General features: G+C 37.9%; 1 protein-coding gene and 1 long non-coding RNA gene across 3 annotated transcripts in view; one reads left to right on the top strand and one right to left on the bottom strand.

The window, feature by feature from the left end:
• NEGR1 (neuronal growth regulator 1) overlaps positions 1-15,380 on the bottom strand; it is an 856,892-nt gene extending 841,512 nt beyond the window's left edge. For both annotated transcript variants that reach the window (XM_025871911.2, XM_073896528.1), the window contains exon 1: positions 14,719-15,380. In XM_025871911.2, the coding sequence (XP_025727696.1) occupies positions 14,719-14,894 (176 nt within the window). In that variant the 5' untranslated portion in view covers positions 14,895-15,380. The remainder of the gene's footprint in view (positions 1-14,718) is intronic.
• A 302-nt stretch (positions 15,381-15,682) lies between these two features.
• The window catches only part of LOC141373373 (uncharacterized), a 69,155-nt gene continuing 68,297 nt past the window's right edge, over positions 15,683-16,540 (top strand). The window contains exons 1-2 of the long non-coding RNA XR_012379279.1: positions 15,683-15,899; positions 16,378-16,491. This is a non-coding gene — a long non-coding RNA (uncharacterized lncRNA). The remainder of the gene's footprint in view (positions 15,900-16,377; positions 16,492-16,540) is intronic.

Here is a 16,540-nt window from a genome sequence, read left to right as displayed (position 1 = left end):
GAGAAAAAAAAAGTAAATAGAGATTTTAATGTAAATGAAGGAAATTAACAAGAATTTGCCTTTTAATGATTTCCCCATATAAACATTAAACAATTGTATGCAACGTGAAACTAGGTGATATAGAAAAGTCTAAATATTCCCTGCCAGAAACCAATTGATTATGTATGTCACATATAAAGAAAATGTTTAGAATACTCCAGGAAAAGTCAGAGAATCATCTCATCAATTGTTGAGATTAGAGAGAAGTGTCATCCATTCCATTAGGGGTAGGAGGCTCAGAACAATTCAGAAAATGAAGTGGCAAAAGTACAGAAGTGCTATCTAAATGAAGAATCATTTGCTGAAGAACTCCAAATTGTTAATCAGAGGACCAGGTGATAATTATGAAGTGTTCCTTACATATATTACCATTCCAACCAAGAAAAACCATAACGAATGTATACTGAGAAAAGTGTAGGATTTTAGAAAAACCACATAATGACAAGTAGGTTTTTATGCTAACAGAAGAAATTGTGAAGAAAATATAATCTTCCTTGGACATTCAAAATATGTCAAAAACTGACAATAAATTTAGGGAAAAATCCACATTCAAAAGTATTCAAAAGAGGGCACAGTATGAAGGAAGGAAAACATTCCAGAAGAAAAAAATGAGTTTAAGAAATAGAAACAACAAGATGAATAAGATAGCCATCATATGTTCAGGTTAAACCTACCTTTCTTTCAAATTATCAGAAAGATGCCTTGAATTAAAAATAAGTGAGCCTCAGAAGTTATTGGGGAACAAATAGAATACAGGAGGCATAATATAACACATAACAATTCCTTCAACTAGATAGTCCTGGCCATAAATTATAGCTGTATTAAAGGAAGCATGAGGAAGGGAGAAAGAGAAGACACTGATATTGAGCACCAACTATGTGCAGAATACTGCTTTGGGCACATTCACTGGCTTATTACTAGGATTTACAGTAAGTACAGGGGTAGCGATCAATATTTCCATTTTACAGACAAGAAAACTGAGTCTCAGAAACTATCAGTCTCAGGGCTAATAGTTGGTGAAGTAAAAAGTTAAACATAAGTTCTTTACACTACACAACACTGTTAAAGGATACAGGTTGAACTATAATGTAAATTCAATGGAAGGGACCTTATCTCTTATGACTGTAGCTCAAACTCATGGGAAGTGTCTAGTGTCTGATGGGGATTCAACAAATACATGCTCTAAAATATGTGAATGACTATCTGAAAGAACATATTCCCTATGGAAAAAACTATATGAGGAGCGCCTGGGTGGCTCAGTCATTAAGCGTCTGCCTTCGGCTCAGGTCATGATGCCAGGGTCCTGGGATCGAGCCCCGCGTTGGGCTCCCTGCTCAGTGGGAAGCCTGCTTCTCCCTCTCCCACTCCCCCTGCTTGTGTTCCCTCTCTCGCTGTGTCTCTCTGTCAAATAAATAAAATCTTAAAAAAAAAAGAAAAAACTATATGAGTGGAAAAAATATGAAACAAATTCCTGAAAGAAGAAAAATGAAGAGTCAATGAAAGTATATTTACTAAATATATTCTATGCAAATAGCAATATGCAAAGTTCTGTGAAGGATTTGCAATAATATAAGTAAATGACTGTTAAATAAGACAGTAGCTGTTATATTCCTCTGCAGACTCAAACATATAACAGTATACCATAATGTAAAACTGATGGAATGAACACTATAAAATGGAAAAGTGCAGGAATTTGGAATTCAGAGAAGGAAGAGTTAGAACGGGTCTAGACAGGTTGAAAATGTTCTTGAATTATGTAAGACAAAAATAGGACTTTATTTTGGGAAATCTCTGGAGAGACAAAAAGCAAGTCAACATGAAACTCCTCTTGGGTACACATGTAAAATCTGCAGAAGGTGGATATGTAAGCACACTAAAGAAGATGCTTCAATTACACAGCATCAGATTAAAAACAAGTTTTCATTCAATTAGACTATAAACCATATATAGTCCTTCTACCAGCTAGCAGAAAAAGGCAACCTGTCTAGTTCCAATGTTTCATTTTATTCACTGACTACAATTAACCATATGATTCAATAACATCATTGACATGTTTAATGAAATTAGAATAAAAACATCTTTTATAGGTCCTCCAATTTTTTTGATCTTCCCATCTACTTTGGCAAATAATAGTGCTCAACACCTTAGGCTGCCTAACCCTTTTCAAGGGAGGGTTTGAAATCAACTTGGTACAGCTGTTTGGAGTTATGCCAGAATTAGTATTCAAATGATTTAATTGGAAACTTGGAATAATATAGCAAGCAACTACTGCTTCTCCTTTTTGTCAAAATGCTCCAAGAAATATTACAACTTCTTAAAAAAGATGAGCATGGGCCTTGGAGACACACACACTAGGATCAAGTCCTGGTTATGCCATTTACTGTCTGTGTTAAAGTTAAAAGTTAAATAAATACAAAGTTATTCACCTATGAATTTGTTTCTTCACTTACAAAATAGAAATATTGAAGGCTGTTATGAGGATTCAATGAAGTAGGCAATGGATAATGCCTAACTTTAAATGATATGCAAAAGCTGTTTTTTTCTCTTGTATTATCAGTAGCTTCTAACAATTAGGGATGAAATCATTATTGGATGAGAGATTTTATTTCATAATATTTATAGTTTTAAGAATTCACTCTTTTCCAATCTAATAAATGTTGATTATGCAATATATGTTATGTATTTAATCTCATTTAAAATAATCTCACATTTTTCCTCAAACATACAACACACCTTGATTTTTTTTTTTTTTTTTTAGCAGTTTTGACTTCTCAGTAGGTAAAATGCAGCAGGTGCTTAACATATTTTAGTAACTGAATAAGCAATAAATTTATCAATCGTTTTGATCTTTTTCTTAGGAAAGACACAAGATAGGAGAAAAGCCATGGGGCTTGGGATAAAAGGACCTAGATTTCAATTCTGGCTCAGCTACAACCCATTTTACATGGAGCAGGTTAACTCATTTTTCTAAGCCTGAATTTACTTGGTGATAAAACTGGGAAAGCAATAACTTACTGCATATTGTTGAGAAAGTACGTCATATAGACACTCAGTGACTGTTTATTGAATCTGAATCATGATGATGATGGCTTCGTCATGATTATGAACCTAAATCATTCTGCTGCGCATTTGGCAAATATGCAAAATTAAAGCAAGCACTCAGATTTTCTGAGCTTCTCCTGAGTTTATTGTCTATGGATAAAATGGTGATATATATGGAAAATTCTTGCCCATACAGACTGCTTCTGAACTGTAATGTCTTGAGCATAACATGCAGATGCCCTAAAGAATCATAAGGGCATATCTAATCCTGAATAATTATTTGCTACCCCAACCAGAATACATAGTTGGCTTTTTTTTTTTATTCTCACTCCCTTATCGACTATTCCAATGTTGTCACCAGTTATCACCTTTGCTCTCCTAAACTGTCACAAATGTTAATCTTAGTCCTCTAACTATTCCACTGCCATCACATTGTACTTTCTAATCTTTCATTTCTTCTTTTCTGTCTCTTTTCATTTCTTCCCCCTTTCTCAATGTTTCATGTGACCACCCAATTACAGTGGTCTCTTACGTCTGTTAAGTGAGTCAAATCCCCATCAGTCTGTTGAGTATAAAATTTGTGGTTTCTCTGCTATTGAGTGCTCTGATAACTGCAAAGCCTCTTTTGGTATGTTTCTCCTTTCAGATTTAAGTTACTACATTTGCTTATCAGGCTCAACAACAAAAACAAACACAAGTATGTCCATTAAACAGAATCTTTAGGGGCGCCTGGGTGGCACAGCCATTAAGTGTCTGCCTTCGGCTCAGGTCATGATCCCCATGTCCTGGGATCCGAGCCGGCATTGGGCTCCCTGCTCACCGGGAGGACTGCTTCTCCCTCTCCCACTCTCCCTGCTTGTGTTCCCTCTCTCTCTGTGTCCCTCTGTCAAATAAATAAATAAAATCTTTAAAAAAAAAAAAGTCTTTAAAATACAGAATGTCAAGAGTTTAGCTAAACTACTCCAGGCTATCGCTGCCTACTTATCCATTTCACGTGGCCAAGCGGCACGCAGGAACCTTGAACTGACTGACTGACACTAGCTCCTTCACTCGCGCATCTCCAGAAGTGTCATAAGGAAATCCAAGTTCCTGATATCACTTTCCCAGCAGTCCTTGTGAGCAACATTGTCTCCTGACTCCCCTTGTGTATCTTCCCCTTGTGGGAGCCTAAGATAAAACTCTGTTCTTTTTGGTTAGAATTGACCAATAGGCTCTGAACCAAGGAACCACCAAACACTACCCATCGACCCTCATAAAGGCATGTACTCCAGGTGTGGCTGCCCTCTCTGCCTAGACTTCCCATGTGGCCCCTGGAGTGGGCCATGTGTCTCCTCCAGCACCTGTGAGTAACAAACTCCTCTATTTCTGTTTTCCTTGTGTTTTGTTTGTTTGTTTAACCGCAGATCACTATCTGACATCCTGGGGTTCTATTTAACAAATGTAATTTTAACAAAATCACAGCAAAAATACATGATCAACTAATATTGTACTGTTGGTTCACAAATAATTGAAGCAATGATTTAAAAATCATATCAGTAAGTAAATAGTGCCATAAATTTCAGATGAAGATTAGGAGAAGAAAAGCAACATAAAATTATTTGCCAATATAAATGTAGTGCTTACTATGTGGTAGGTACTGTGGTAGCATTTTACATATATTATCTCATGTAATCCATGTAGTTCTGTTAGGAACATACTAATCAAGGGTAAGGCATTTGTTCAAGGTCATGTAGCCAGTAAGTAGTTAGAGAAGTAGGTACTCAAATTCTCATCACTCCCATTCTGGACACCTCGAAGCATGACAGGTTTCAATGAAACTAAACAATTACAAAAGAAGATAAACTCTGCACATAAGCAAAAATAACTTTTTATTTCTATTATTTACCATTAATGATGTATGAGAAAAAAATCGATCAGTGACATATGCTCAATAAGACCAGGGAGCGATTATTCAAAGATTTATATATAATTTCCTGTTGTGAACATATTCTGAAAAATTAGCCCCTGACCCCACTGAAGGCCAAGGTCCAGAGTTACTAGTTATCTTTTAAAGTAAACAGAAATGAACTAGTAACTTGGAAGGAAGACATATACCTGAATGTAAAATATAATTTTAGAACTTCAGTTTGTATAACATACATCACTTCATCATGGGAAAGGTGTAGATTTAGCATTATCCTAATTATTTAATGAATTATATGAAATGAAATTTATTCATTTTCATGGGAATTAATTTATTACAACATGCTCTTCTTAATAAAAATATCATTTTATTATTAAATCATTTTTATTGTAATATAGTACAAATTATGGGCTTAATTTTGTCATCCCAGTGATGTAAAGTTTTAGGTAATTTGAACAGAAGTCACTCACATAACATAACACAGTCCTCCTGCCTTCTTCCCCTTTTCCTCCCCTTGCCCCTTCCTCTTTCTCACCTTCAATTCTATCAGTCAACATCCAGATTTTGAGTACTAAATATTGTATCAAGCAATGTTAGGCAGTAGAGATGCCATCAATCCTGCTGACCAATTACCAAGACATTAACTGAAAACAGGTTACTTATAAATCAAATATTATCTAAAGATGTTCTCCTATAAGAAATGTTATCTATAAGATTAAGAAAACATTATGATTCCTTTGATTTATTCATTTAATATCTCAAAACAATAGTATATAATGTTATTGCAGAGAATGTACAAACAATACTCTTGCCTTCTGATTATAGCAATTCTGTTCACAATGTCTCTTAAATCCTTTTAATATCTCTAAATTTAATTTAGTTGCATGAGAGGAAAGGGGTTTCTTAAGACAACAGTACACATTTTTCCCATGGCCCTTTTAAATCACGCAAAACCTTTTGGTACTTTATGGCAATAGCTATAACTTTAAAGAAACCCTATCTTGTAGCATGAGCATGGGCACTGGACCCGTGTCCAAACAACTTAGTGAAACTCACTAAAGAACAATTTAGTTCTAGACCAAAAAGGGTTATAAACATCTTCCTTAAATTGAACAAATTACCAGCTATCTGGAAAGTATAATGCATTGGCTACTGTTCAAAAGAACAACACTTAATGCTGGCAACACTGTCAAATTCCTCCTTTCCTATATTTCCCTTTTCCTAGAGAAAGTGATTAAAAGACCAATTCCCATGCCAGCTGGTTGCTTAAGAGCATCAAAGGTCCTCTGTCAGGATTCAGAACTTGATATGGCTTAGAAACCACTATGCTAATAGATAACCTCTTCAACATTATAAATCAAAGCCATATGACCACATTAAAATTCTATCAGCTAGTATCAATACCCTGTGGCTTATAAAGTACTGTTGACCTACCTCTGGGAGATGGTTAGAATGATATAAAAGTTCTGCTCAGGTTTGGGGCATATAGCTACTTTTCAAATGAGAGTTATTTGTCCATAGCAAATAGCCATTTCTCTCTACCTCTGTATCTTTATTGATTTGATTTAATTGAAACCTTAGGAGAAAGGAAGAAGAGGCTCATGAGTTGAGGTAGAAACAGAAAAAATGTTAGGTCACAATAGACATATTACTATTTTGAACTGTCCTTATCTGGTGATTATAATTGCAAATGGCAAAAACCTTACTATATAACTTAAACTCTTTGATCTTCTTAAAATTATAACTACAATTTAAAATCTTACAACCATACCATTGCATTTCAAACTTTCCCTGCTGAAACGCTCAGTAAGAAATACATCTAAAATCTTGACAGAGCATATGCATGCACGCACGCACACACACACAAAATAAAAGTTTTATCAAACAATACTTACCTTTACTACATATAATGCCTTCTACTCTACTTAGTACATTTAATTTAAAAAATTTCTTCAAGACCCACCAGTAGGTTGTGTCCTTCAATTAAAAGACACTGAATGATTCCAATGTATGTGTCTTAACCCAGGAGGATTTCTGCAGGAATTACTTAAGGCAGAGATTTGTGATATATGGATTCAATAAAAAGTACTTAATCACTATAAATATGCAGATCCAACACAGTATTAAATATATTACAATTATTAAAATGTGAAACAATTAATAAACTAAAGCACAAACACCTTTATCCCTTCACTTATCCTTCCATGGAATCATTAATATAAAAAATAGTAGATGTTACCTTCCTGCTATCTTATTCTTTTTTTTTTTTAACATAGACGAACCATGAGAGACGATGGACTCTGAGAAACAAACTGAGGGTTCTAGAGGGGAGGGGGGGGGGGGATGGGTTAGCCTAGTGATGGGTATTAAAGAGGGCACGCTCTGCATGGAGCACTGGGTGTTATACGCCAACAATGACTCATGGATCACTACATCAAAAACTAATGATGTAATGTATGGTGATTAACATAATAAAAAAATTTATTGATTAACTAAAAAATAGTAGATGTTAGCCCGATAAACGTAAGGTTCTGTGTTAAGGCCCTAGGAAGAGATGAACAAGAGTCATAGTGCTTACACACCCAGCTATTTTGTCCATTAAAGATGGACAAAAAGTTCTTTGTTCCAGCAAAGAACAGAAAGTATATTTTAACAAAACATCAAAGAACTTTTTGCTATTATTAAATTTCTTCAATATCTTTCAAATGGTATTACATTTTTAGATACAGGGGACTAATTGAAACCCAATTTTATAATGATTATGACCATGTAGGAAAATCCTAAATTTTAACTCTCTAAGAGTATGGGAAGTTCTTGTTTCCACTGGTGCATTTGAAACACACAAAATACCTGACAAAGAGCATGTGACCCAACTTAAAATTCCCTCTACAAAAGCCAAAAGGCAGGTAATATGATGCTCCTAGGAAAGAAAGAGCAGTAAGTTTTATTTTCTCTTATACATAGGAAGTGTCAATGACAATCTATAATGGATCAGCAAAACTATTAAAAGGATGGCATGGCAGAGATCAATTAAGTCCAACTTCCCTCCCAATTCAGAATCCTCTGTTGAACATCCTTGAGAGACGGTCATTTCATTAATGATTGTTTTAAATTACTGTCTTTCTTGCAAAAACATGGAGAAATATACCAAAAGTAGACTTTAGGGTGAGTGCTTAATTACATTGTAGCCAGACACCAAGGCAATGCCTTTAGAAAGTATTTTGATGAAGTTAAAGGAAGGTTGCCACATGATCTAACACTCAGTTAAGAAGGGGGAAAAAAACAACAACTTGTTGTTCCCTTAGCTCTTCTATGTAAGTTACATGATGTTTACAATGTCTTGATTTATGTCATTTTGAATATGATAGAAAAGTGATTTGATGTCTTTTTTTTAATTTTTTTTTTTATTTATTCATTTGAGACAGAGAGAGAGAGCATGAGCAGGGGGAGAGACAGAGGGAGAGAGAGAAGCAGGCTCCCCACTGAGTCAGGAACCCAATGTAGGGCTCAATCCCAGGACCCTGGGATCATGACCTGAGCCAAAGGCAGATGTTTAACCATCTGAGCCACCCAGGTGCCCCAAGTGATTTGATCTCTAATCAAAAGGCCCAAATGGCTTGAGAGACTAATTCCAACAGTGGCCAAATACTAGAATCATGGGCATTGTTATGACCATATACTTCTTAAGAAACTGGAAATTTTGATTAGCTCCTCAGGTATTAAGTTACATAAAAGAAAGGCCTTTAATTCCTATTGATTTCAATAGGCAACTCTGTAGCTATTATCTCAGCATTTTGATCCCATATCCACAGAGTTTAGCCCTCCTTTTCTTTTGCTCAGTCAAAAAAAAAAAGATACATAATTACCGAGTCTTGTCAATATTTATTCATCAACTTCTTTATTTTCCCACCCTTAGCAACATTATTTACTCAAATATTATTAATCAATGAATATTTAATTAAATATTTACACATTTGGTTTATTCTCACCATAATCTGGGTGTGGGAAAATAAATCCATTTTTCTTCTTTGTAATATGCCCCAATGTCGTTATGGTTTAACTTCTATTCATGTCTCCCTCAACAGCTATTATACCCACCCAGTGCTGGTAAGCAACATTTATGGGGCCATGGGCAAAGCAGTCATTTAATCAAATATAATTAAAATCACTGAAATTATTACCTTTCACTATATATCAATCAGGGTTCCACCAGCAAAACTTAAAACACTCTGGATATTTACAACAGGGGATGTAATGAAAGAAATTATTTGCAAAGTGTGTAGAAAAGCTGAGGAGCAGTATAGGTAATGGATTGTTTTATCCAGGAGTTTGAACAGCAGGAAGCCACTACTGTTCCTAAGAGAGAAGAACAAAGAGATGAGAGTGTAAACAGAAGCCCAAGAGCAAGTTATCTGGTAGAAGATGAAAGAAAGAGGTCCCAGTGGGAGATGGAGACACTGGGACACTGCCCAAAGTACTGAGGAGGGGAGAAACACTGTAGAGTCAGACTCATCATGTAATCCCTTTTCCCAAAACTACCCTCTATTGGGCAACCACAAAACATGAAGACAGACGCTGATGGCTGCCTGGGTAACGCAGGCTCAGGGATAAGCTCTGCCATCTATCTCCACTAGCAGAGGGTAGATGAACGAAAATTGGACAGCTCAATCAGGTCCAGAACTGTCACAAACAAGGTATGAACATTTCCCGAAGTTCTTCAGAAGTCCGATACTGCAGAATTAACTTATTCCATGGAGCTATTTAATTTCAAAGCCAATCTATTTAAAATAAGCACTTCATTAACAAGAATGTGTTCAAAGATTTATACAATCACATAGGTTTATCAATTCTTCTAAACAAAAAAGGCTGGACAAAATAAATTTATCTAGAAAACTTTAAGATAACTACATTTTCCTTTAATATAACAGATATACCAAGTAATACGTCATGCTAATTGAACAGCATTGCAAATCATTACAGGCAACAGTGTAGCATTTTATTCTGTATTCTAGAACACATTTTTTCCAAAATGACTCGGTAGGATAATCTATTTCCCCTTCATTTTTTGAAGGGAAAAAAAAAAACTCAGAATTTTAAAAATATTTGTCCAACATATACTGAATAAGTATATAGGTCTTTAAATAATGCTTTAATGTTCTAAATTGAAAATGCCTATATATTTAAACAACGTATTTGAAATATGTAATGCATCAATGTGTAGGAATGACTCAATAGACAATGTGAGACAATCTGATGATATTCCAAAAGTACAGCACAATTGATTTCTACTGCTATAGGTAATTCTGTAAATTTTCTGTAAGAAAGTAAATCCTTTACTTTCTTACATCCAATAGCATACATTTCAAAACAAAACTAATTAATGTAGTCTAATCAAAAGGCCAATGTTTTAGATAAATAGTTCTGAGAAGTGATAAATACTTGTCATATCCACTTATAAGTCTACTTGTAAAAGTTCTGTGGCTTCCAATGAAAATATCTTCTGTGGAAATGTGCTCTATGTTCTCTGCTGTAAGCAAAAATTGTCCCTCTTATTACAATATCATATTGGGATCTCGTATATAATTCCCATTCAAACCTACTCTATTAAAATGACAGAGTTGTGTTCAACTTTGCTAAGGTAAAAGAAGATATCACATTTAAGAAAAGAATCTCTCTTCCTTTCTTTGATTAAAGCATGACAAGTACAGAATAGGATATTTTGAATTCATATCAGGAAGGCGGCTTAAAATGTACAAAATTCATACAGAAGAGCTGAAGTAGAAACAGTTTGAAAGAATTAGCTTAAAAATGACATGTGTTTAAAAAAATGTTCAGTCACTAAGAGGATATAAATGAGGATGTTCCCTGTATTGTTTCCAAAGAATATTAAACATTTTGGACATGCTAATATAACTGTTTGTTCATATGGTAAGAATAAAACAACTGAGTCACACTAAAGTGATGCAAAACTACATTTTAAAAGTCATCTGAAATTTATGTATTGATCCAGAGCATTATTATGTTTCCCTTGATTCTCCAGGTCTAGAAACAGAAGGTCCTGAAATGTGACCAATGTGGTTCTAGCATCTTCTGTTCTTTGCTATGTCACCCCACGAAACATTAACTCCTATCTTCCGTGTACTACAAAATGCAATTTGAAGACTGGAGAAAAAGTTAATTTCTCCATAGGCAGATTAACAAATTTTGCTGGGCATAAACTACTAATATGTACTAAACATAGTAGCAATTGAAGTCAATATTTAATAAGTTAATAAAAGCATTAATTTGTGTCTGTAGCAAATTACAATGTATTCAAAGACATACATGAATGTATTGAAATCCAAAGTTTAAGTAAAAGAGGTACCAAATGTTCTATATTGAATAGATGCATCATTAAATACTCTATCAAGAAGGTCCAAATAGCTCAAGTGAATCCTTCAGAGATTTATCAGTGAATAATATTACTAGGAGTAAGGGAAATTTTGATACTTAATATATTGCTTCACTAACCTTAAAAGTAAATTTAAAATGATAAGAAAGCTGCAATAATTAAAAGGAATTTCATTGTAAGTCCACTATTTAAGCTAAACAGAGAAGATGATTTGTAAAATGATAGCTATAGTTAGTAGATCACAGAATGATTTCCCTGTTGTATTATAATGCCACTTAAGGGAAGTTTTGTTTTCCTTTATTTCTTTTTTCTCTAAAACAGATATTCTGGCATTTAGGAGATAGAAATGTATCATTTGACTTTTACACTTCTATTTCATTAATGTAACCACAAGCAACAGAGTCACTGACTGACATGTTTGCACTTTCAGGCCTTTAGCTCTTAAAGTTATTTGATAACTGTTATACCACTATTTGCTCTTTATTAGAGATACTGAGGAATGTGTTACATTAAAAATAGAGTAGTATAGTGGGTAAAACTTACTAAATGATATCATGTAATTCAGTAAAGGGTTCTCTTGAGCACCCGATTTTTGTACTTTGATGGGAGGGGTTGTATGTTTGAAGGTAAATTTTGTTTTGTTTTGTTTCCTAATGATTTAGAGAGTAACATCAAATTTAATTCTAAGTCTCCAATGTAAAAACATAAAATATAACTGTGACATTACTTTTGATGAAAAATGTGGCACCTGACTTACACACTCAATTTGTCCTCAAGCTCTGTCTATATTGGTGTAAAGAGAGCAAATACCAGATGCAGAAGAAGAGTCAAGAAAAATAACTGATACAATTTAACAATTTTTAACAGAGAGAGAACTTCTTATAAACAGAGATATTAAAATAGTTTAAAAACCTATGGACAATGCATAAAAATAAAAAGTGGGATAGTCCCTAGAGAATTACAGAATTACTATAAGCAAATTACACTGGGTAAAAAGTAATGCAGATCAGACTTCTGTTTCATATGAGAAGAAATTATTCTGGTTATTAAAAAAAATAAACACTGTAATTGGTAGAAACGTCACTTAGAAGAGATAGAGATTTTATTCTTTTTTAAAAAGTTTAAGAGTCAAAAGTTTCCTAATTAAGATACTACAGAAGTCAGGATAAAGCATCTCAGTGGATGTGTTACAGTGTACACAAGTAAACAAGGACTGCACCAAAGCAACAACACTGGAAAGATATTGCCCCCAATAGCTAGAGAAGCTTCACTATTGTAAGCAATGAGAGAACTAAACCTAGGTCTCCTAGAAGCAGAATATGGTTCCAGATATTTTAATCAGCTATACCATGTATTAGATTCATTAGAAACAAAATGCCAAGATAAATCACCCAAAGGCAAGTAGTGTATCAAACCCTTTAGGTTGAAAATGTTCATGCTCATTACAAATAAGCAATATGCTGCCACACAGACACAGATTGCAGCTCCCATGATCTGTGTTTGCAGCCTCTGAAGGTAGTGCTTCATGCTTACCACTGTTGTTCAAACTTCCAAAACAAACTTAATATAAAGAACATAAATGTGGGTTTGGTTTATATCCTCTATGGGACACAGAGTTCATAGCTTTTACCAGCAATGAAAAGGTATTTTACTAAGTTATAACAAATTATATGTTATTTTTGTATACATTCTGTGGCATTTTGTATTTACAGCAGCATAGATAACATATTATGAAAGCATATTAGTTATTAGTGTATATCAGAAATTATAATGGTATTCCAAGTGAATTTGGGTCCTAAACATGTTTCAGAAGATGTAAAGCATATACCACACCCAAATTCCAGATCGTTAAATTTAAATATGTTGCACAATTCAAACAGAAACCTATCCCACTCTCTGTCACCTTAGACATGCCATGTATACTGATTTTGTGCATCCACACTTACAAGCCAACTACCACCCAGTGGAGAGAAAGAAGATCTTTCAGGGAGATTTGAAGTGTACGTCAGCTGGGGGTTGTCAGGGGGGAGAAGGTAGGGCGATGGGAAACGAAGGCATAAGGGTGTTTAGCCTTGTTTAGATCTAAGCACTGCTGATCATCAATTCATATTTTCACAAGAAAAAAAAATGTTTCCAGAAGCTCACTCTGCAGTGTTGCTTAGGGGTAAAATCAGGCTGTGGATGTTCATTAATGACAAAACATTTCAGTGCTCAAGCCTAGGGAAAAGGGAGGAAGGGAGAGTGAGAAAAAGAAAAACTGAACATGGAAGGAGGGAAGAAGGAGAGGAGGAAGAAGGGATCAAGAGAAACAGAGAGGGACCATGTGTACACATGTGTGAGTGACAGTGTGTGCCTTTTAAACAGTGAAAGAGAATGTGAACATGAAAGTGGTTGTTAGAGCACGGAAGTGCCAGTGTGCGTGAGGATGTGAAACGGAGTATGTGAGTGAGTGTGTTGAAGGGAAAGAGATCTGGGAGTGTGAGAAAACGGTACTGGAAGGGTTCAGAGGGAACATGCGTGTGTATGTGACGGTGATGGGAAAGGACATGGGGAGAAGGGTGGGAAATGTGACTCAAAAAAGGGAAGCCAAGATCACAGAACAGGGGCATGAAAAAGGAAGAGAAGGAATGCGCAGCGGTGAAGAGTGGAGGAAAGGGGGCTAAACAGAATCCGAAATCAGAGTGGTGAAGATAAACAGGAGGAGAAAATAGGAAAGGGAGGAAAGATTACAGAGAAAACAAGAAAAGGATGAAAAGAGGCAAGAGAGGAAAAGGAGAGTAAGCGAAGTGGGAAAATGGGAAAGAAAAATGAGGAGGGAAAAAAGAGGGGAGAAAACGATCAGCGCAAAGAAAGAAAGCTGGAGAGGGAGAAATTGAGCCTAAGTGTCCAAGTGAAAGGGAAAATAAATGGAGCAGGGAGCCAGCAGTTTTGAAAAAGTCGCTTAGGCTAGAGTAAAACAGAAACAAACCTGAAAAACTTGTCGGACTCTCCAAGAGTAACCCATGACAGTAAAACAGAGACCTTGTGAATTGAGTTTGAAAGTGGCACCTGCCCCTCCTAAACCTCACACTTACTCAGCCCCGGGCTACTTGGCGTTCCAGCAAAGTGCTTTAGCATCACGCGTCCAGCTTGCTACCTGCCCCAGCGTAAAGGGGCCAGGCTCCCGGCAGAATCAGCACCTGGATTTCTTGAGACGTGTGGGTTTTGTTTTTATTTTTTTTTTTATGGTGATCACCACCAGCATTATTACTCAATGTTAAAAAAAAAAAAAAAGCAAGAAGGGTGGAAAGAGAGACAGAGAGAAAGACTGAGACAAGTACGAAAAGCACGCCGTTCCTCCTACCTAAGCACCGCCGTGTCCCCTTTTCTGACCATCATGTTGTCCACGGCCGCCCAGGGGAAGTCCACACTCTGTCCAGCCGGGAGGCAGGAGGGCAGCAGGCAGCACAGGCTGAGGAGCACCGCCGCCAGCCACTGGTTCGAGCAACAAGCACCCTGCACCAACAGCATCATGTCCATCCCTGCTAGGGCTGCTCACTCTCCAGCAGCTTTCAGCTCGCACTCCCCCACCCCCTGGTGCTGGCGAGTCTTCCCGGGAACCAGGCGGCGCGCCACAGGATTTTTTTTTTCCTTTTTCTTTTTTTTGGGTTTTTTTTTGGGGGGGTGGGTGGGTGGGTTTCTTTTCTTTCTTTCTTTTTTTTCTTTCCCCTCTAGTTGTTGGCTGTTGTTTCTCTCTTTTTTTTTGCCTCCCCTCCTCCTTCTCTTCGCTTTCCCTCCCTCCCTCCCCTCCCACCCCCTGGCACCACACTACACCTCCTCTCGGTTGCGTTTGGCCGAGTCCGGAGTGAGTCTAATTCTCGGGCGGCTCGCACACCATCTAGCGAGGAGGCGAGCGCGCCGGCGAGTGAGGGAGGAGGCGCGGCGGAGGCGGCGGCGGCGGCGGCGGCGGCGGAGGGAGGGCGAGCGGCGGCGGCGGGCGGCTGCAATCGCAGCAGCAGCAGAAGCCGCGCGGGGCGCAGCGGCGGCCGCTGGCCCCCGGGCTCGCGCGCGTTGCCAAGCGGCCGTTTCCTTAGCAACCCCGCCCGGGAACTGGGGATCCAGCAGGGGAAGGGGGGAGGAATTTAAGGGGGGGAAAAAAAGAAAGAAAAGAAAGAAAACGGAAAAAAATCCGGGGGAGGAGGTATATCACAATTATGCTAAGTGAGGGGGAAAGAGAGATGTATCTTAGACAAAATGCTTCCCTTGTCATATGCACTAGAGTGATGTTTTGCTAGAAAAGTCTCCGTGTCGGTGCTGAGGTGGAGAGCTGAGGGGCGCTTTGCTTTCCCTCTCTGGTGCGTTTTACCTCTTGAGACGCCGTAACTTTAAAGTCCTCCAAGTTGTAGTCGGCGCCATCATGACGCCGGGGACTGTGAGATTTTTTTGTTTAATTTTTTTCCAATCTCTCCTGGGCGGCCGCGCTACAATCGACAAGTTGGCTACAGTCGGCCAACTAGTTCACTCTTTACCTCTTTTAGGAAATAGGTAGGGACGGTGGCAGGGGTGCTGCTTTTTGAGGGCACAGGGAGGGGTGCATGCGAGGCCTTGCGGTAGAGAAGCTGGTGTATCTATTGGGTCAGTCAATATGGATGGGAGGGCGCCCGCTACCCGCCCCCCGCCCTGTGCGTGCGGACACTAAATAGTGCGTGTGTGTGTGAGGTATGGTCGAAGTGGAGGGTGTGTGTGGATGTGTGTGTGAGTGAGTGTGTAGTATGCGCGTGCACGGACTCGTGCGCGCGCGGCACGCAGGCGCGGTGGGAGGGACGGGGCGGGTCGTGGCTGGACGCAGTCGGGAAGAGACTGCAATCAAATGTTTTAATTGTGTAGAGCCGGGCAGTCCTGTTATGTAAGAAGCAGTTTAACCCGTTTGAGCCTATCAGGCATGATGATCAGCGGATCCGAATCTAGGCAGGACTGAGTTTTCGGGTTTAACGAGTCACAGGGTTATATATTTTTTTAACAGCCTCCAAACCAGGTTGGACAGATATCCTCCTCTGCGGCGCAGAGAGGCTCCCCCTGCTTCCCACGCCGCAGCCTCTTAACCGCTCGCCCCGCCGCTGGGAGCCGCTGTCCTGGCGTAAGGCAGACCCGGGTGCTGGGCAAGGGGCCGCCCCCTACCCATTCCT

Source organism: Callorhinus ursinus, unplaced genomic scaffold (assembly GCF_003265705.2).
Source record: "Callorhinus ursinus isolate GAN/ISIS: 27379988/994484 unplaced genomic scaffold, GSC_fseal_2.0 scaffold9, whole genome shotgun sequence".
Classification (NCBI taxonomy): Eukaryota; Metazoa; Chordata; class Mammalia; order Carnivora; family Otariidae; genus Callorhinus; species Callorhinus ursinus.
Note: the sequence above shows the minus strand (reverse complement) of the source record. Positions and strands in the feature narration are given on the sequence as shown.